At 39.2% G+C, this 22,581-nt stretch overlaps 1 protein-coding gene and 3 pseudogenes across 1 annotated transcript; 1 reads left to right on the top strand and 3 right to left on the bottom strand.

Annotated features, from left to right (window-relative positions):
* LOC138305724 (uncharacterized) overlaps window positions 1–22,581 on the bottom strand; it is a 31,475-nt pseudogene that overhangs the window by 8,484 nt on the left and 410 nt on the right.
* LOC138306536 (uncharacterized) lies at window positions 211–9,807 on the top strand (annotated as a pseudogene).
* LOC138306706 (uncharacterized) lies at window positions 2,059–7,642 on the bottom strand. The gene is made up of 3 exons (XM_069247168.1): window positions 7,567–7,642; window positions 6,681–7,006; window positions 2,059–3,427 (listed from the first exon to the last, which is right to left on the bottom strand). Exons 1-3 carry the CDS (start codon window positions 7,613–7,615, stop codon window positions 2,171–2,173), a joined length of 1,632 nt encoding a protein of 543 aa, XP_069103269.1. The 5' UTR covers window positions 7,616–7,642; the 3' UTR covers window positions 2,059–2,170.
* On the bottom strand, window positions 9,899–22,511 carry LOC138306735 (uncharacterized; annotated as a pseudogene).

Genomic DNA, 22,581 nt, shown 5'->3' with positions numbered 1-22,581 from the left:
ATAACAGGGTGTAAAATAATTCACTTGAAATGCAATATCATGTACTTACATCTCACATACGTAATGGGAGATGGAAGTGAGTTATTACCCCCTGCCGTCCGCAAGGAAGCGATACTTGTCGCGGTTCATCAGCTGCATGTTTACATTAGCAGCAGCAACCGGTCAGTACATACTGTATGGTCAAAGATTCTTCGCGATTTTTGGTAAATCATGAACGAGCAAAATTATGGAGAGATGAACATCAGTCAACTGAAGAATGAACTTAAGAAAGAAACGCCAAATTATCGGGACGAAAAAAAGAATTAGTAGAGAGGTAACGTTAAGCTTAGGCCTAACGGTTACGCCGACAAATATAACTTTTCATCGAATACAAATATAACTTTTCATCGAATGCATATACACATGTATGAACGTACTTAGGTTTGATATTGCTAGAAATTTTTCGTACTTTTGAGAGGTTTATATCAACAAGAAATGGTTGTGAAAATCATACAATATTCTGCTGTTTTATTGTGCTGTTTCACCAATCTCGGAAGATCGATAGACCTACGAAGAAAACCAATAAATTTCGCACATGTAACGTTAGATCTAATGGTCGATATGCCGATCGGTGTTATTTCTACTGAAACTTTATTTTCACGAGCATAAATCTCAATCAGCATTAATAAAACATCTATAATTTATTTATATTTTAATACAGATTAGTGGCATACGACAGAAACAGCAACTTCGGTAAAACTGAGCAACTAGGACCAGATTTTTGCATGAAATTACCTGCCGACGATACATATGCCGATGTAAATTTATCTCAACTGATACTCACGCTCGGATAGCTGAGCTTTGGATGAGTTTTGGATAGTGTATTGGGTGAAAACTCAGGTACCAGAGCAAGAGCTCCAAATTCATAAAAGGGAGGGGTGGGTGGGTGCCAAATATTATCCTCTGATCTCACTTGTGGTTCTCCTCTAGTCTATAGCAGAATTTCTTTGTCTTTTAGTACTTAAATATCTTATATGCCTCTTAATGTCACAAACCTCGCTTCTCGAAAAGTGAAAAGTGACAAATCTCGTAATCTCTCGCGTGATTTCAGTTGAGATATAAATTTATCTCAACTGATACTCACGCTCGGATAGCTGAGCTTTGGATGAGTTTTGGATAGTGTATTGGGTGAAAACTCACATTACCCCCACTAGTTCCCAAATTCTTCCTCCCATAATCCCTAACCTCAACAAAACAATCCCAACACTCACATCCAAAACTCATCTAAACCCTGATATGACTTTAAGGAGCAAAAATGACAAAACAAGTGAATATATCAACAAATGGTGAATTTTATTTAACTATTACAATATCTGACCAATTGATGTTCTCATGTACCATAATCTATTTATGGGTTTTCATTGATAACCCAACCCACAAACAATGCATACACAACCATGAATGGGATGTTGATACCTACAGCAGTACATGTCACCATTAACACCTGTCTTACAGTAACTAGAAAAAACATCACTTGACCTTGAAAATAAAGCAATTGTTCAAAATGGATTACTTCTGAGTTGGCCTTTGACCTTTCTCTACTTTGTCCTGTGACCGTCGTATCAAGATTACAAATGCGTATCGGATTTCAAAATGATTAATCCTATTTGGTGCGAAAAAGGAAACTACAAAAACAGTAATTGATTACAGTAATTACTTCTGAATTACTTCAAAAATTGCACATTTAAAAAACCCATGTGTTATATATCCAAGTGACCAAGTATTAAACCAGGTGCAAAAACATGACAATACACAATACTTCAGCTATGATTAAAGGGTTTACAATCTGAACTATAAAATTTATGAATAAATTGTTGTACAGAACTAAAACCAATAGTCATTTAAGCTTGAAAATGAATTATCAAAACTATGTACAATGTATGTGTACTCCATTTGTAAATAGCGCACACTCTCAGTGACTTTAGTACCGTATTTACAAACATAACTAAATTACAGGTTATCATTAACAGCAAAGTATAAAATTTATATCATGATAATACTATCATTCAAAATTTCCAGTAAAAAGGCATACCTAAGTCATTGCATTCAAAACACCTGGGCTGCAGAGTTAACTGAAGGCTGGACGTGTGGCATCAGGACTACCTAGTGCACTATACACCTGCTCTGCCCACTACGGGGCTTCTGCAACATTTCTAAACTTCTTGCTCACCGTACCTCTCTGTAGGACTTTCCCAAACCTTGTATATCTCTCTAGACTCTGTTCGCAGGACCATCCCACATGACTCATAATATCCCCAGCATCACCGTATCCTGACACAGCCATAGTCACAGCAGACCCCCCTCTTATGCTATGGGTTGTCTCCCCTTCGTCTATACCCATGTCTTTTAAATAGCTTTTTAGCCTGTTATACATAGAAGAAGTTGAAACAGCCTCCTCCAGAACAAGTTTTCTTGTCCTGTCCAATGGCCTAAACAGATAGCCATATCTCAAGTCTATACCTACCGAATTTGCCCCAGAGATATACTTCTCCAAACCTGTAACTGGACACACACTTCTGTTGTCCATTCTCATCACGGTAAACTCATTGACCTTCCCATTATTCAAGGTTTTCCCGACTGTATGACCAAATAACAGACCAGCCCCATCCTCAAACTGATGAATCTCCTGCGTTAAACATTTTGCCAAATCACCAGCCCTATCCCCACTGAAAAATTGCAACTTAAAGAAAGCCTGGTCTCGTAGAAGAACAAATCGTTCAGCAGGATTCTCGCTGACTTTAGAAAGAAGATCATCAATGTGGCTAAAAACCTTTGTTAACTTCCCAAAAAACAAAGGCTTGGCTTGACTAACTTTTACATGAGACTTCGCTTGCTCCTGCTGGATAGCCTTTACATATTTCTGTACCCTCAAGCTACTTGCTGGGTTCCCAGAACACAAACCTTCGTCCCATTCCACCCCAAGTCCCCTCACCTTAAAGATGGACTTTAACTGACCAACAAGTGACTGAACTGTTCCCGCAGACAATCTGGATGGGCATTCACATTCTGATGGCCCAACCCTACCCAAGTATGGGCAATTAACCGAATGAATTCGTGTCTTCCCTTTCCCATCCTTCTTTATAAGGAAATGGCAAATATCCTCTGGAGAAATACGCCTTATATTGCAAACAGATATATCAAAGAATGCTAGCAATTCACGTTCCAAAGCTGATTTCTTCTGATTATAAGGAGTACTATCAACACTTCGTTCAAGCTCTGCGAGCCTGCTGTGAACTGTCGCTGGCATACGAATCACTGACTGGGGGGATTCCAGCCTGGACAGGAGGGCTCCAGGAAAATTACAGGAATAGGCGATATTGGTCAAAGGGCAGCAAGAAGCACCTGTAATCACCATCGGGGTCCATGGTACCGGGAACACTACCGATCCCTGCAACATTGGAAATTGTAATAACACCTCAACTTGACTACTACCAGTACCACTATCAATATACACAAAATGCTCATTCAACTAATTGGAAATTAGGGAAAGGCAAGCCTGGCCACCATCAAGGGAGTACGTAAAGCAACTGGACTGAAGCCAGACTTTGATGGACCCAAAATGACACTAGTATCACCCGTTGTCCCCAGTTCGAGCCAGTCTGTAGCATGTGAACATAGCCTTGGCCACCATGAAGGCAACACCTCAGGTTTTGGAAAAACGAAAGTGCACTGCTTTGGTTTTTGTTCTATCAAGAACTTAAGAACAGAAGAAATTAGGCAAAATGGGGGAAAGACATAAGGAAACCTCTCAGAAGAAAGGTCCTGAGCAAAAATGTTCACACCTGCCGACTCTGGTAATGGGTATGGGGTAAAATGGCGTAAACGCTGGCCATCCCTTTCTAACATTGCATTAGAGTCCAGCGCCATGAGGTCCACAGTGTGGGGACCAAAAACTGATTGAACCCGCCCCCAAACAGACTCCGACAACTTGCAGTCTGCCAAAGACTTACGTCGGGATTCAAGATCTGCTGGGTTCTCTGCTGATGGTATGTACTGTAAGCGTAGGTCAATATTGCTTCTTTGTGTTATTGCAAAAATCCCCTTTATTAGATCATTTAACTCTGAGCTTCGACACCCCTGTCCTTCCCATGCAGCCACCACAGCCCTATTGTCAACATGTGCATCAACCCTGTGGTTTTTCATGCTCCCCTCATGGGTGGCAATAGTTTTTTAGCACAGCGTCTTGCCTCCTTAAGGTGGATAGGGCGGTCATCATCTGTTGGGAAGAAATCCCCAATGCCTCTTTGTTCTCCAACCACTGCTCCCCACCGAAACAGGGAAGCATCTGTTGCTATACTAACCTGGAGATGCCTCTCAGCTCTCCATGGCACCCATTCTGTAAAAGTGTCCATGAACTCCCAATGCTGAATTTCCTCTCGGAGCTTGTCATCTAACATAACTGGTCGACTGTTCTTGCTTGCCCTACCGATAGCCCTATTGACCTCCCGAATAAACAACTTTGCACCAGGGACGGCTAGCATGAAAGAAATACACTTTCCGGCGAACCGTTGTAAAGTGTTTAAATCAACACACTGACCCTTGAGAACAGAATTTCTAAGTAACTTAAACTTCTCAATCTTGATGGGGGGAATACGAAAACACTGATTAGCCGAATCCACCAACATCCCAAGAAACTGTAGGATCTGGCTGGGCTGAAATACAGACTTCCGTAAGCCGATGAAATAGCCAACTCTTACAAGAACTTCACACACTATGTACAAAGCAGCTGTTGCTCTTTGAGGATTGCCACATTGATCTTTGCTCATTCCACCTTGAGCTGTAGCCTCACCAATCAACCTGTCGTCGATATACTGAAGACAGGGTACACCAAGCTGCCTACAGTAGCTTGTAACTGACATACCAGTCATTTGGTAAATATAAGCACTAGCTTTAAATCCAAAGGGAAGGGAAGTATAAACAAGGTACCATCCCCCAAACTGGACACCAAAATACTTCCTGGAGTTCACCGAAAGACTGATGTGGTCATACCCAGACTTGTCGTCAATGTTCGACATGTATGAACCCTTAGGGATAACCCGAGGAACTTCCTTCAGTGTATCAAGGGTAAAACTATTGTCCTTGATCCAAAGATTAAGAAACCGTTCATCATGACAGAGGCGAGGTTTACTAGGTTCAACTGTGAGTGGCATCACCAAATATGGTGGCTCAACTTCCCCAACCTTTCCCCATACGACCATAGACCCATTTGCTACTCTTTCCAAAAGAGACTGCAAGATAAATTCTTCATAACCTATGCATGTATTGGAATTAGATAATAAGATAGGTGGCGGTGTATCAGAGTCATAAGAAACACCCCTGAAGTCTCCCTTAAAATGCACAAAATGCCTACTAACATCTACCCCATATTTTATCCAATCTAACACCTCCTCACATGCATTAATTCTTTCCCAAAACTGGAGGTATTCCGACTTACAAACATTTCCTGCTAAGAAATAATCTGGGTTCCCGAAAAGGTAAGTCAGCCAAACTGAACTGGGCCCCTGAAGCCACTTCCTCTGCCCTGGCATGTTGGAATGGGGGCTGAAGAGCTTTTCCTCTGTAATTTACCCACCGACATGGAAGATCCCTTGCTGCAATCTTTGAGGGGTCAAACTTTAAACCAATCTCCCACTCTGGAATAGACGGCTCAAATCTGGCCCTCTTAACTGTTTGAGGGATATCCTGTGATCTCTAACAACAAGTTAAAAGGATAAATCTAAATAGAGGAAAAAACACTTCAGCCCTCATTCCACGCGACTTAAAAAGCCACTAAGGGATTAGCTACCCTTGGAACGAGAACCAAAGAGTGCAACAAAGACTTTCCCCTGCACATATCAATGTGTTACTAACCATGTATATTAAAAGAAAGGCATCCTAAAATAAATCAATTATAATTAGTTTTCATCATGTTAGGTAAACCTTCCTCATAACCGACCGAAAACATCAAAAAAACTTTAAATTTGCTATCAAACAAAATATAAATCTACCACAAAACAGCTCCCATCAACTATCATCTTGCTATCAAATACCACAGCTATTGTTGACCTTAAAGACAATTAGCTATATCATGGCCCCATTTCCTTACAAAGGTTCTAGGACTTTTTGAGGACCTTAGGGCAATTAGCCACATAATGACCCATTTCTTTGCAAAGGTAGCATGTTCCCCTTTTCTTAACAAACCTGGGGCGCCCCTGCCTGGCACCTCCCATAGCCGAGAAATCTGGATAGGGGGGAAAATAACCCTGGCCAGGCATAAAAGGCATCACTGGTTGTGGGGGAGTCCCAGGAAAAGGAGGGTATGGGTATGGTGCATAACCCTGAGGATGTGTGTAGCCCTGGGACACGATTTCCCCTTTCGCCGGACTCTCCCTATGACTTTCTTTCTTCACCTCCCTCACATTTGATTTTAACCAATCAGCCACAGTGGCAGATATCTTTTTGTCCTCTGAGGAACCTAATAACTTTAAACAAAGTGTAGGCATATCAGGATTGTCTTCGTGTTGCCTACACACGCTTAAGGCTTTCGAATAAAATTCTACCTCAGCAGCACCTGCCCTCGAGGCACAATCTACTAGAACCTCTAAAGAAGCGATCAGTGACATTGGGGCGGTTAACGAAGGCCTCCCCGCCATAAATCTTACATTGCGGAGGGCCTCCTCCACCTTGTCTTTTCTTTGTGACTGAGTGGACACCGACAGCTGCTGCTCCATCTTTTTTAAGCGAGCCTCCATTGCTGAATCCTGGACGTGAGTGCTGACCTCTGCACCGGTTCCCACATCTGTGACTGCGTTCTTTGAGATCCCACCCTCCTTTCCACCCTGCTGGCTGGTCTGTAGGACTGCTCCTTTGGGAGCACCGATGCTGTTAGCCAGAATAATGGCCAGGTGGAGTGCGTAACGGATATGTGTAGGCGATGTAGGTGATGTATCTTTGCCTGCTAGTGATAGGACTGTCTCCACATCTTGACCTGGATCAACAGAGGATTGAAAAATTACCACCCCAAAACTAAATAATTACTGCATCCAAAAAGTATTTATCTGCCATTCCTGATTGTCATCCTGTACAAAAATTTAATTTGTTAATCTGCTGAATAACAAAACAGTCCCAATTACATTTTTTTTTTTTTTTTTTTTTTTTTTTTTTTTACAAACATGAATCCAAGCCGAATCCAAGCAATTCGAATATTTTAAGGTCCTTTAAACAGCCATGGTCATTAGGACGTGCCAGGTTTGTTGGTGGAGGAAAGCCGGAGTACCCGGAGAAAAACCACCGACCAGTGGTCAGTATCTGGCAACTGCCCCACATGGGATTCAAACTCGCGACCCAGGGGTGGAGGGCATGTGGTAATATGTCGGTACATCCTAACCACTCGGCCACTGCGGCCCCCAAGCAATCTGGTTTCCTAGGGCATTACAAACATGATTAAAACCAGATTTTGTGTCAAGACACTCGATTTATCAAAAAGAACCCTATATATATTTATGAAAATGTACACTGCATAAATCTATTTCAAGAGACCCACAGTACCTGTCAACTTCTTAAATTCTCTACTGATCTCTTCCTCAGAGTAATCCATAAGGCTGTGATCCCTCTTAAGCCTGCTTGTCGCTTTTGTTTGTTTGTTTGTTTGATTTATTAACGTCCTATTAACAGCTATGGTCATGTAAGGACGGCCTCCCATGTATGCGGTGTGTTGCGTGTATGTTGTGCGAGGTGAGTGTACTGGGAGACTGCGGTATATTCGTGTTGTGTCTTCTTGTATAGTGGAACTGTTGCCCTTTTTATAGTGCTATATCACTGAAGCATGCCGCCGAAGACACCAAGCAACACAGCCGAGTCTGTAATATCATCAGACCTGGTCGTCTTAATCTCGAGGACCAACGGAAGGATATTCCTGTCGTTGAGGTTATGCTTTGGCTTTAATACTTGATAAGACATCTACCGAGTAAGCAAACAAGAAGCAAAATAAGAAGCAAATAAAAGTAAATATCCAAATCATAAATGGTGATTTTCACGCACCAATGTCTTCTCGTAAAGGAAAAATATCCCCTCAATAAAATATTTGCTTGCTAAATAAAGGGTACATATATATACTGTACTAGTAGATATACACATTTTTTTTTTTTTTTTTTTTTTTTTTTTTTTAACACGCCTAACCAAAAGTTATTGCACATTTAAAGGTTGCTGAAGTATACCATAATTTAAAAGCACTGAATTAGGCTAATAGCTGTAAGCACATCGCCAAGCTCACCCCACTAGAAGTGTCAATCACTGAATTTATGGGTAGGTCAGCCTGCGAAATATCGCTATCATGTTCTACAAACAAGACTGAATCGGAGACTAAAAAACGCTATATAACAGACCATAACCCATATTGACCATCCCTCCGCACAACGTCCTGTATTACTGTTAGGCATACTTGTAAGTACGGACGACCACGTGGCCCAACCGAAAAATAAAAAATTCCCTTTTTTCTACGTTGCCATAAACATCTATGCAACACATAAATATCCAAGAAAGAAAAATCCTCTGAATCTCCATACAACAAGTCAACAGCCGAACTACCAGACATTCACAAATCACAAACAGAAAATTCGTTGGTCTGCGGCCGCACCGTCTGACCTCCCAAAAATGAAAAGGCAAACACTGTTGGTCTCCGGCCGCACCGTCTGACCTCTCAAATCGAATAAACCATGTTCGAGTCTCCAGCTAAAACTGTCTGACATCAGCAACAATACAAAGTAAGAGGCAAAAGCCTAAAAGCCTGTTAATGCCAGCAGCCGAACTGCCCGACACAATCGAGAAAATACAAGAAACCTGGACCTCGGTCAAAACCACATGGTCCCCATCAAAAATAAATCGATTAAAAAAGTGTCTTCGGCCGTACCTACAGACACGAATTTCCCCAAACAATTTCACAAACAATACAAATATATATATATTCTACTTACGATGCTGTCTAAACACAGGCTAACGCCCAGGCCAGAACACGAAAATCTTCTCTCCGAAAAATGGCGCCTGCCTCGCTTCTCGAAAAGTGAAAAGTGACAAATCTCGTAATCTCTCGCGTGATTTCAGTTGAGATATCAACTAGGATACACATTTCATCGGAAAATTCGAGAAAAAAATCAAGAATCGGTTCATAAAGTTGTATGAGGAAAAATTTCTAATCTATTTTCTATTAAAGAGTGTCTGTTATACAGTAGACGTTAAGCTGGACAGTCGGGGGTGTGTCCTGGAGACCCAGTGTGAGTGTGCAGTCGGCATGGGGCCTGAGGCCCACTGTTAACATGTGGCCACAGTTATGTATGGTGCTTTTTTTGCTAAGAACAAATATGTTAAAACAGAGGAAACATGTACTCAACGTTTACAAACATTTCATCATTGCAAGAAATTTAATGGCAGTCCCATGAAAGCCGATTCTGTCCAGTTTCCAGGTGCTGATGAATTTACCTTTGTTGACTTTGATCCTCGACCTCATAAATATCGTCAAAATCCCTCATTTCCAGATAATTTCAGAAATGTTCTTTCATGACCACGACTATCTGGAATTAACGCCAGAAGATTTTATCTAAAATCAGCAAATATCAGCCGATAATTGTGAAATAAAAAACATAGAAAGATCTACAAGAGGGCAAAGTTTGACAGCGGCATGGAGAGAGGAGAGAGGAAAGATGTAAAAGATTAACATCATCCATGTTGGATAGGATATGTAAATGTACTCACAGGACTGATAAAGTTAGACTAGCCACAGGTGCTCGTTTCTAATATAAGTATAAGTATAATACTGGGTCAAGGTCTATAACTCGGCCGGCCATATAACACTATCCAATTTCAGAAAAAGTATGATTATTATCCAACCGTATAGAATATGATAATAGGAATACTCTCAATCGACAGCCAGATAATTTATCTTTAATTTGGTATATGATACAATATAAATCACGCCGTATAAATGTCACTAGGTATCCAGAAACATCGGAAAACAGCCAGATTTCAACTGGTCGGACACTGTGGTGTCCTCCGATAAACACGCCAGGGCTCTAATGGGTAGCTCAAAAACCACTGCATGTCAACATTTCAGCTTCATAGGAATTAAAGTTTGGTAAAAAACAAAGCTTCTGTACTTGTAAGTGGCTGTGTCAATATCTTGTATGTTTTGCCTAACCCTATAAATCTTTCAATGTGCACTCGTTTACTTGAAATCTTCCTGTCTCTTATTACTGCTTGACCAGTCATCCTATTTTTCTTTTTAAAAAATGTGGGAATGTTTATTGTCACATCTCGTGATGCGAAAACATCTTGCACTGTGAAACCTTTATCTGCCATTAGACTGTCACCAGGATCACACATGTTTTTCAATTGGCTGCGTTCAACAATCTGTCTGTCACGAATGTTTATTGTCACATCTCGTGATGCGAAAATATATTGCACTGTGAAACCTTTATCTGCCATTAGACTGTCACCAGGATCACACATGTTTTTCAATTGGCTGCGTTCAACAATCTGTCTGTCACTAGTGGACCCACAATATGCTGGACTAATGAAGTTTATAAGCCCTCCGGGTGTACAACCTATTAACGATTTCATCGTATTTCTGTTTTTGTAAGTCGAAAATGTAGCTTGTTGAGCCCTTGGTGCACTGGGTTTCTTAATAGGGAACTCTGTAGCCACTGTTTGTACATAAACAAAATCCACGTGAATACAACATTTTCGACGCTATTTTCTGAAATGTTGAAAAATCTTGAGAGCTCAAAATTAGGAGTGTATCTGCGTAATTTCATTAAAGTCATGAAAAACTGGTTTTTCAATGATAAGCCTTGAAATTGAAAAAAATACATAATTCAAACAGGAAGCAGCTGGTCCAAGGCATTGTAATACCACAAGGAATTTAGCATAACTTTCTAGTCCAGTGTTATAATGAATAGCCTCATCATCTTTTTCAAAGTTCTCCACAGAAAACATTGGTTATTTGTCTGTCTGAGTGAAACTACTCTGCAAAACAGGAACAGTGGTCGTCTCAGCGTTCAAAGATTCATGATCTGCTGAGTTTACCGTCTCCTCCCGGCAATCAGTAGTAAAACTTGTCTCTAGGTCATTTTTACTAATGTCATCAAATTTCCTTTTTAAGGAAAACCTTCTCTCTGCCCTCGCAGAACGCGCACTAGTATCTGGCACCTCATATTTCCATGGGAACACACTGGGTACAGCAGCACTTTCAGTCACTCAGACATGGGTTTTTGTCCTAAAACATGTAAAAATAAGATAAGTATTAAGTAAAGTAAATGGACGCAGGCAAAAATATTGCCTCTTTATCCATTTCTAAGATACGTACATATAGATGTATTATAGATGGATCTAAGATAGATGAATGTAAAACATTAAAAATGGTTTACAGTTGGATTATATACACACATTATTATTCACCTTCATGCATGTATACATATGTATTATTCTATAGATCTACATGTTTTCAGACGTCCATATAAATAGTTGGGGCGAGTGATGCATTGTACAGTATAGAATTTGTTGTTGGGAAAATGGGAGTACATGACAACATGTAGATCAACAGACATGTAAATTTGTTTATAGGTACATGTAAAATTGTCACATTTTAATCTGGAACTTATTTTAGTGTACTGTTGTTGTCTTTGCTTTGATGAAATTCTGTATACGGACAGCAAAATATCTTACCTAGGACCATTCCCCACTCGAGGGTGTGTGTACATGTAGCATAAAAACACCATACAAACATGGCCAACATCGGCACACGCTGACATGCAAGACAGCGAGATGCACAGTGTAAGGCCTGCATTATATATACTGTATATTTATTTTTAATTTATCATTAGGCATTGCAGTTCGATAACATAGCATTAAGCATAATACATTTGACTCACGTCAACCAGTTGATTTAGAAGTATTTTTTCGTAAAGATTGATAAATAGTGTACCTTGAATCGTCTCGGCAACATAATCGTCTGGGGTAAAATGTTGTTTACAAACAACGGCACAACTTGATGGTTCCCAAAGTTTTTTCGTCACCTCGTCCAAACGTTTGATAGCTACGATCCATTTTTCTCTTCTAGTTTTAAGGCTATATAGCCTTACAGCATATTGAGTTTACCTTCCGAACCGGAAATGCGCTTTCGACTACGACACCACCTAGCGTGAAAAAGTACTACAACTCAGATCTTAAAAAATCCGCTTTCTAAAGCAAATATGCTGTCATAGTGTAATTATGATTGCATGAAAAAAAATCTATGGTATTTCCTTAAATGTTAATGTTTCAAAAATATGTGTCCAAAACTATAATATCGTTTTCTATTAATGGGAGATAGCGATCGATGACCTACATTTTCGCCAGTCATTTGCATATAGGATGAACGTCTGGTTTAGGTAATACTAAATAAAGGAATTGACAGGATTTCAGTATGTATAAGTAGGGCTGGTACGGCTACTTACTTTTGTCCCCAGGTACCCGAATTTAATTATCCGATCCGTACCCGTGTACTCGACATGTATTGATATGTGAACGTATCAACTTCGTGAGTTAGTGGTGCATTTTACCGATGTTGTATGGGGCGATCTTCAGATGGAGCTAAATTCAATGAAATCATAATAATATGTGAGAGATTTATTCTTCAATACTACCAAAAGGTATTGGATATCAATTTAATATCAATCGGTTACATCATACAATCGTAATGTAACAAATTGACAGAGCCCAGTTTGTCCTTGATTGATTTTGTTTTCCCGCACATATGCGCAACAGGAAGTACAAAAGAGTGAAGTTAGTCTTCGTTCGGATAGCCTCTGGTGTTATCTTATACAGCTTACCGATAGTGAAAGTAAGCCTGTGCGCCATTCATGATCAGTTCTCCGATAATGGGAAATAAATATTGCAACAATGTTGCTTGTGAACATGTCGTAAGCTGATGAAGTGTCATACTTTGTGAGTAAAACAGAACAAATGAGTGCTATTTTGTACTTCTTGTAACTGAATTTTACGTTTACACCGACATCTGTCAGAATGTTTCTTATTTTGACGGATAACCGGCCGGGTGCACATGTTTCTTCATGTATTTTGACGGGTACCCGGCTACGCATTTTCGGACCCGGGTACTTCCCCAACCCGACCCGTGTGACAGTAATCTAGGCCTACAGCATTCCATTCGTATTTGGAGACAGAAACAGCGAAAATCGTAAGTGTTCATTTCGTTTTGCTTCTACAGTATACGTGTCTGTGTGTATTTCTGCTAACATATGTGATATCGATGTTTTAATTTATTACAACATGAACAAGAATATTACTTTATAATTTTGGAGCAGTTTCCTTTTCAAATTCGAAGTTGACAAAAATTAACTGCTAGCATTATTTTCTAATTTTATGACATACAATAATGCATTTAAGTCAGTAGGTGTAACAGATTAAATTTGCTAAATTGTCTATATAGATACCGTGGTAATGGAGTGTCACATCACAAAACATCTGTACATATTTTTGTATAGTGTGTAACATACATGACAATGAATTAGCATATTGATGTAATCAATATAGAGATACAATCATGCATACACAATACATTTGTACATGTGCATGTATATATGTACATAATATACATGTGTATATATGGAGTTTAAGAGACAAGTGTAATAAGGCTAGATTTTATTAAGACAATTATTATATCTGATTTAAAAACTGAAAACATGAACTTAAAATATTGATAAAAATTAATATTGTGATGCTAATGTATTAACTCAAATTACTTGTATACAAGATTCCACAACTGACTTGAATTTCACAAAATTCTTGCTGCGATTAATGTTAGAGGACTCTAATTTTTTATTGAAATTATTGCATATTTTATTAAATTTTATAATAACAAGACCTAATATTGGCTAGTCATCCACAGCAAATATACCCAAGGTGTCTCTTTCCCCGAGGCTAGGAGGATAGTCGAGCGTTCAGACCTGAATGTGGCAACCTATGCTCAGATCACCCGCGCAAAGACGCCTGTTGACAGTGTCACCGTCAAACATGCGTCGGTCCAGGCCTTGGTTGACAAGCCTAACTGGGACAATGATGTCCCAGATATGGCTGATGCTAAGACCTGCAAAATAATCATGGGGGACCCGAACAGGTTCAAGTCTGGTCCATATAAGCCCCAACACAAACCACAACAAAAACCACCTGGAGCTAAAACGCCAATCCCACCAGCGTCTCCAGAACTTACACAACACCAAACACCGAACATTAGAAAAAAAGTTACCGCCGCTCGTCATAGACGTGCTACATCTTCACCGTCTATTGACGTAAAAAAACTCCCTGAGAAAGCCAAGCGACCAGCAAATACACCACCGCAGGAGCAACGCCAGACAAAAACCACGAAGGTAAAGCTGGCGAGGCTCCCTGCAATAAACAACAAACCCAGTAAGGGATCAGATGACCCTATCCTTGGACGGAACATCTATGATGTTCTATCGGACGACAGCGAGTTTGGTGACAACACATTTATCGCCACCAAACAACCTACTTCAAGTAGTCCTGTCGGTCCGACAAACTATCCTCAGGGACCAACATAGAGACAAACACTATCATACAATGGAACATGCGCGGATTTAAGGCGAACATAGAAGAATTAAAACATCTTATACAAACAAAAAACCCATCCATATTCTGCCTTCAAGAAATAATGCTGAAAGACACCATCAATCTCCGACAATTTACACTATACACCAAAACTCCAACAACAGGTGGCCGCCCATCAGGTGGTGTGGCGGTGGCGGTGCATAAAAACGTTCCTCACAGACACATTCAGCTAAATACCACCTTACAAGCTGTTGCTATAAGCGCAACTCTTCACCGAAAAATAACAGTCTGTTCTATATATTTTACCTCCAAATACTCCATTTAGTTGTGATGAACTTAGTAACATCGTATCACAACTACCAGTGCCATATATTATCATGGGTGACTTTAACGGTCATAATAGCCTCTGGGGCTCCCCAGGCACTGACGATAGAGGTAGACGTATCGAAGATTTTATTAATAAAAACAGCTTATGTCTTTATAACACCAATGCCCCAACATATTTACACCCTGCCTCTGGCTCGCTTACCCACATTGATTTATCGTTGTGCCATCCATCAATTCTTCTGGATTATGATTGGATGGTCAACGGTGATCTCTGTGGGAGCGATCACTTTCCAATTATACTTAAAAACATAGGGTCACCAAAACTTGAGGAGCCTATTCCTCGTTGGAATCTACATAAGGCGGACTGGGTTCAATTTAAAAATTTGTGCGCAGAGGAGCTCATTGAGGATAAATTTTTGAACCTCGATGACCCCATTAAAATTTTCACAGAAGCGCTCACTTCTATCGCTACAAAAACCATACCAAAATCCGTGCCAAAACCTACAAAGTTTCGTCTCTCAAATGATTCATCTATCAATAGATCTGGTAGAAATTCCGCTCTGAGGCGGTACTTGGCTTCGCCAACCGTCTCAAACTATAACAATTTTAAAATTTGGAGAGCAAAAGCTCGAAGGTCTATCAAATCCGACAAGAAAAGTACTTGGAAAGAGTACGTCTTCAAAAATTAATTCCAATACATCTTCGAAGAAAGTTTGGGAAATGATTGGAAAAAATCAGTGGGAAAAGAAAAGCAACACCATCCTCCCACCTCATTAACAACAATAAAATATTTTTCTTCAAAATCCGAAATAGCTGACGCCTTTGCCAAAAATTTTGCTAAAAATTCATCCATCAAAAATCATTCCAAAAAATTTCAAAAATTTAAAAAGGAAAAGGAAAAGAGACGTCTTAATTTTAAATCCTCCAATAGTGAAAGTTACAATAGGCCTTTCGAGATACCAGAATTGCTCGAGTCCCTTGAGAAATCAAAGGACTCGGCAGCTGGACCAGACGAAATTCCATATATGTTTTTAAAAACAATTACCAGACTCTTCACTAAAATGTCTTTTAACTATATTTAATCAAGTTTACTCTTCTGGCAAAATTCCTGAGTCTTGGAAGGAATCTACTATTATACCCCTTCCGAAGCCCGGGAAAGATGCTACTGATGCCAATAACTATCGTCCTATTTCATTGACGAGTTGTATTTGTAAAACTCTAGAACGTATGATAAATACCAGATTAGTTTGGTTCCTGGAATCAAACAATATTTTAAGTCCTTTGCAAAGCGGCTTTAGAAACCGCAGGGGAACGGTAGACCACTTAGTTAGACTAGAAACATTTATACGAGAAGCATTTGCCAAGAAAGAACATCTTGTGGCCGTATTCTTTGACCTTGAAAAGGCATACGACACAACTTGGCAATATGGAATCATGAACGATCTCCATGACATCGGTATACGTGGTAATTTGCCAAAGTTTATATCAAATTTTATATCTGACAGGCATTTCAAAGTTCGAACGGGTTCAACTTATTCAGTAACAGAAACACAGGAGATGGGCGTCCCTCAGGGTGGTATCCTGTCCGTCACACTTTTTGGACTAAAAATTAACAGCATAACTAAATGTCTTGGCCAATCTACGGAAGGGTCTCTATTTGTGGATGATTTCTTGATCTGTTACAGATCAAAAAACATGCACACTATAGAACGCCAACTACAACAATGTTTAGGCAAATTACAAAATTGGGCTGACGACGAAATGGCTTTAGATTTTCAAGATCAAAAACTGTCTGTATGCACTTCTGTCAAAAACGAAAACCACACAATGATCCTGACCTCACACTCAATGGAATTAAAATTCCAGTAGTTGAACAAACTAAATTTCTTGGACTAATATTTGATTCGAAACTGTCCTTTGTTCCACATATCAAACATCTGAAGGATAAGTGCTCGAAGGCGCTGAACATTCTACGAGTTCTGTCCCATTCTGATTGGGGTGCAGACCGTGAAATGCTTCTGCGTATCTACCGGGCACTTATTAGATCAAAACTTGACTACGGCTCTATTGTCTATGGATCGGCTCGCAGCTCCTATCTACAGATGCTTGACCCTATCCAGAATCAGGGACTGCGTCTGGCACTTGGAGCTTTTCGAACAACACCTGTGAAGAGTCTCCATGTGGAAGCTAATGAGCCATCTCTAGACGATCGACGAAAGAAATTATCCTTACAGTATGCTGCCCAACTGAAATCCAACCCCAAAAATCCTGCATTTAACCTTGTATTCAATCCACAACACCAAGAAATATTTACACAGAATCAAAAGCTCATACCAACATTTGGCATCAGAATTTCAAAATTTTTGCTGGAACTTGATATAACTTTCGACACCATTGACGAGTACACCGTATCAGATGTATCACCATGGCTCAATCAAACACCTGATATCAATTTATCTCTACATGAGAGGGCAAAATCCAGTGCATTACCCGAAGAACACAAATCCTCCTTTCGGGAGTGCATTAGGGCTTTCCCTGACCATGTTCAGATCTACACTGACGGATCAAAAGACGGTGATAAAGTTGCGGCAGCATGCTGTACATCTAATCACTGCTCCTCTATCCGACTCCCGGATATTGCCTCCATTTTCTCTGCGGAAGCATGTGCTATCGGTCTGGCGCTTGACCATATCGAAGAACACCGCATTGAAAAGGCAATCATCTGTTCAGACTCCTCTTTCGGTTCTTCAGGCTTTGAAATCAAGGAGCCCTAGAAATACTTTAATCCAAAATCTTTTAATCCGAACATTTCGATTATCTTCTAAAACTCAAATTACTTATCTCTGGATTCCCAGTCATGTGGGTATAAAGGGGAATGAACAGGCTGATGAAGCAGCTAAGACTGCTCTTCGCCTAGCACAAACAGATTTGAAACTACCATACACCGACATCAAACCTTCAATTCAGTCAGCCATCAAACACCATTGGCAACAAAGGTGGTCTACCGAAACAAACAATAAACTGTTTAAAATTCAACCTACACTTAATCCTAAACTGTCCAGTCGGAGAGACCGCAGAGAGGAAGTTGTACTCTCTCGGCTCCGAACTGGACACACATATTTTACACATTCCTATCTATTGAGAGGGGAGGATCCTCCTACATGCCATGCATGTGATTCTCCTCTCACAGTGGAGCATATTTTATTGCATTGTATTGATTTTAAACACATACGAGATAAATACTACGATGTCTCCGACATGTACACTTTGTTTCATGCCGTGAGACATAATCGTATTTTTAATTATCTCAAAGAGATCGGTATTTTAAGCAAAATATGAACGTTTTTTCATCATACATCGTATCAACTCAACATTTCATCGTTTCATCAACATTGTGCATGAGTTTTCTCATGTGTTTTAGCCAAATTTATTTTATCCCATGCAAACCTTTTTTTATCAAATTAACGTTTACAATCTGTGTTTTAGTCCTTACTTGCTTTTTCTTACCCTGAACTTTTATCCTGATATTAATGCATGACTTGTAGTTTGGCCCTAAATGACCTTAGTTGTCGATGGGCCGTAAAACTCAAACAAACAAACAAACATCCACAGCAGACTCAAAATTTTGAAGACTTCAGATTATCAAGAAGCAGAGAAATAATACCGGTCTAATATTAACTAGCTGCAATGGCAGATATTTCTAGACAACATTGTCATCAGATCTAGGGTTACAATTCTGTCCCATTTACCGTAGTGTTGCAAAACATCTAATGATGAACATGACATAATTAGAGGACTGCAGGTGTCAAGTAAATTTGCAATTGAACTGATTTATGTAAAAAGCATATCAAAATGCATGACCTACATAATATAATAATGTACATATATTTGAGTTTATCTTGCAGGTGCTTTATCATGTCAAGCACTCGATGACAGCCACGCATTCCCAGTAATATGCAGTAACAATAACCGGTAGTGTGTGTTGAAAATCTACAACTAGGATCTACAACTGTTTATGATCTTGCCACAGATCTTACGCGGCAGCAATATGACATTGTATTAATAAGTCAAATTTGATAAATAAGCATCATTGTATACATGTACTTATGATTGATACCAGTGCTAACACATTTTTGCAAATTGATTTTGAGAATGCTTATTTTAATATGCTGTTCAGAATTCTTAGTGTTCACTTTATGCTACATGTATGTATAGAGGCAATACCACAGATTATATATCAGCAGTAAAAACACTTGTTCGGCGGGCGAGTGGCATACTAAAATTTACTTGCCCGGATCAATTTTCACTCGTCCCTGACAACCAGACAAGTGCTTTTCCTGACCCCTGCATACTTAATCTGTGGCTTTAATTAGAAGTGTTCTGTAATGTTGCAGCAAAGTATCAAGAACTGTTCATTACATATTTAATATGCCTGCATACATCCAGATGGACATGTATCACTAAAGAGCACTACATGTACCGGTAAAATAAAAATAACGTTTTGTTATGTTATGCTATGTTATTTTATGCAAGTATTTTTGAATAAACGTAATTAAACACCGGTCACTTTGGATTTTGATGCAGCAACCAATTCTTTATAGGACAATTAACCCTTAGTTTTTAGTTAGATCATCTGACCTGAAGGGTAAGGATGACCTATAGTAGAGATTTAACGATTCACATGGATGCATCAATGTATTGCATCCCTTGGTATTGCATCAATGCATCGTGTACAACTTATTTGTATCTTGATACCTAAAAATAAAAATTGAACATTGGATTATCTCCCTTGGTCAATGTCAGCCGAAAGTTTGTTAGTAACAAATTGTGGAATCACATGAAGAGCAAAACACTAAACTTGTGTCAGCGACTGTCACCTATAAGGCCACTTGCTGGTCTTATTTCAAGTTTCTGTCTATAAAACTCGTGTCTATTGTAGTAAGTGTAAGTAAAAAATAAAATTTTCCTGAAATACAACACACAAAATTAGCGTACCAACCTAACAACACATGTACAAAACACCACGACATTTGAAGTGTCTATCAAAATATCGCGATGCGCATCATATCGTGAACCCTGTAACATGATATGTATTGTAGCGTCAGATACCTCGCGATACACAGCACTAACCTATAAGCATTATGCACCTTCCGTCGTTTGCAAAACTTTTCACTCAAACAACTTCTTCTCAATATCAGAAAGGCCCAGGGTAATGATATTTGGTCTGCGGCATGCTAGAAAGAAGGGCGACCAAGTTTGTTCACATGATTTACCTTGATTTACATTCAAGGTCACAGGGATCAAAAAGGCTTAAAAGCTTTAAAGATATGCTGGAATAAAAGGCTTACAAGTTTGTTCAAATAAATGACCTTGACTGCCATCCAATGTCAAGGGGTCAAAAAGGCTATAACTTTAAACAACTTTTTGTGAATAACTAAGAGGCCTAGAGAACTGACAATGGGCTTGTGACATGCTGGAATGAAGGGCTACCAGGTTATTCAAATAAATGACCTTGGCCACCATTTAAGGTCACAGGGGTCAAATAGGCTAAAATCTTTAAACAACATCTTGCGAATAGCTAAGAGGCCTGGAGAACTGGTATTGGGCCTGTGACATGCTGGAATGAAGGGCTACAATGTTCAATGACCTTGACTGCCATTTAAGGTCACAGGGGTCAAATAGGCTTAAATATTTAAAACGACTTGTGAGTAATTAAGAGGCCTAGAGACCTGATATTGGGTCTGTGACATGCTGGGATGAAGGGCTACCAAGTTTGTTCAAATGAATAACCTTGACCTGCATTCAAGGTCAAAGTCATCAAGTTAAAGAGTTCTTTTTATTGCCTTCATTATTTGCCATTACTATTTTTTTAAATGTTGTATTGTGCCAATAGTCAGATGATCATTACGACTCATGATCCTTTTGTTGTTACTTGCATTTAATTTCTTGTCTTGATAATTCTTTTAGTATCTGCATTTCCTTCTGTAGTTGATCTATACCACTGAGTTCATCCAGAAAGTTTTACATGTAAATTGTAGATATTGCATATAGTTCCTTATCAATGCTATCTGTAAACAACATTTGAAATATAAGCCATGAAACTTGTGAAAAGCAATATCATTATCTGTTATTATACGCCATATAGGGATATACATGTGTCAGATTTTACTTCACTCTTTAATTGAGTCTTAAGAAAAGTTAGCCTGTTTCCCTTGTTGTCATTTTCTAGCAAATAGCGTGTAGCTGTATGTCTCCATGACCTTGTCCTCAAGATCAATAATCAAATAATGTTAATTACACTTTCACTTCTCTCTGGGGAGATTATTTGGATAGGAACACATTTTTTAACTCGTAGGTTCCAGTGATTTTCATTTTTGCTACCATCCCAGGATGGTAGCTATTAGAATCGGTCGCTTTGCCTGCCACGTTGTTGGGATTTCACGTGGTTATAAATAGTCTGTTCACTTTAATTCGCTGGCCAAAATGATTTACGTGTATTGATTGGTTACTTGTTGTTAAAAGATTTCACGTTTGTTAGGGTTACCAGTGGAGAAATTATTGCAAACACGTTATCATCAGATAAACCCAGAGAAGTCTTAATGGTTTTTTCTGGTTGTCGGACATTATTCTCAGAAATCACACCAGGCGTTGCAACACGTACTAAATAGAAACATTGTCGGGAGCGCGTGGAGCATCTATATATAGCCTAACTAGTACTGTTAGCAAGATGATCATGACCTACTTGTAAAAACTGTCTGTTCATGGGAGATGCTGAAACAAAATTAGGCTTTACTTAGGGGATATTTATGGAACTGTATGCGCTAAAGTTAATTACAGTTTTAAACGAAATATTTTGCTTGTTTCTATGCGTATACTATGTATTTCACCAACTTGTCCAAGTACATGTAAATGTATATCAGTACAGTGTATATTTTACGGAAAACTTGTTTGCATAAGGAAAAGGCCCACTACATATGCTGAACATTTTTATTAAAATAAATAAAACGTTAAGTTTCATAACACAGGTCATATGTTCCTGGCGTCGTCATAATTACAACGCGTTAGTAGACCATTTCTGCGCCACATGGTAAAAATTCAATTTATTATGTTATAATTGTTTTAAAAAGACTTTTTTTCTGAAAGGTAGCCTAGTTGCCTTTTCATGAATATCATGAAGTTGATAATCTTTTACATTGAATATGAAAAGCATTTGAATTATCATTCTTCAAAAATGAATTGTCATAAGAACGATGGCAGCTAACTGTGAACAGAACAATTCGTCAAGCTTTCCTATCTTTGCTTCCTTATAAATAATGCTGTATGGTAGCCTTCTTAGCTTTTTGGGAAGCTAAAACTTGTTTTTTTTATGTCTACTCGTCTGAATACCTGCAAATTAACTTTTATTACTTGCCTTAAGCTCCCAGTACTTTCAGTACTTTGATTCTCTTCTAGTTTTATCAGATGGGAATAAATGTCCCCCTCTTACGTGACAACCAGGCACACTACAACAATTACTGGGCATATTTGAATTCGCTTGCGATAGATGCGGAAGTGCTTACTGGACCGAGACAGGCAGCGCCACCTGGATAGATCCCCCATTATTTATCTGTTTTTGTGGTTAGG

The sequence above is a fragment of the Argopecten irradians genome, chromosome 13 (genome assembly GCF_041381155.1).
Source record: "Argopecten irradians isolate NY chromosome 13, Ai_NY, whole genome shotgun sequence".
NCBI classification, from domain to species: Eukaryota; Metazoa; Mollusca; class Bivalvia; order Pectinida; family Pectinidae; genus Argopecten; species Argopecten irradians.
This window is presented reverse-complemented; position numbering and strand designations above follow the sequence as displayed.

What these genes read in the sequence shown, in the direction of transcription:
- LOC138306706 (XM_069247168.1), bottom strand. Translation starts at nt 7,615, where the DNA reads ATGGATTACTCTGAGGAAGAGATCAGTAGAGAATTTAAGAAGTTGACA. An exon ending in AGAATTTAAGAAGTTGACAG is followed by an intron (nt 7,007 to 7,566) that starts GTACTGTGGGTC and finishes CTGTTGATCCAG; the next exon opens with GTCAAGATGTGGAGACAGTC. An exon ending in TGGAGGAGGCCCTCCGCAAT is followed by an intron (nt 3,428 to 6,680) that starts GTAAGATTTATG and finishes CCAATGTTGCAG; the next exon opens with GGATCGGTAGTGTTCCCGGT.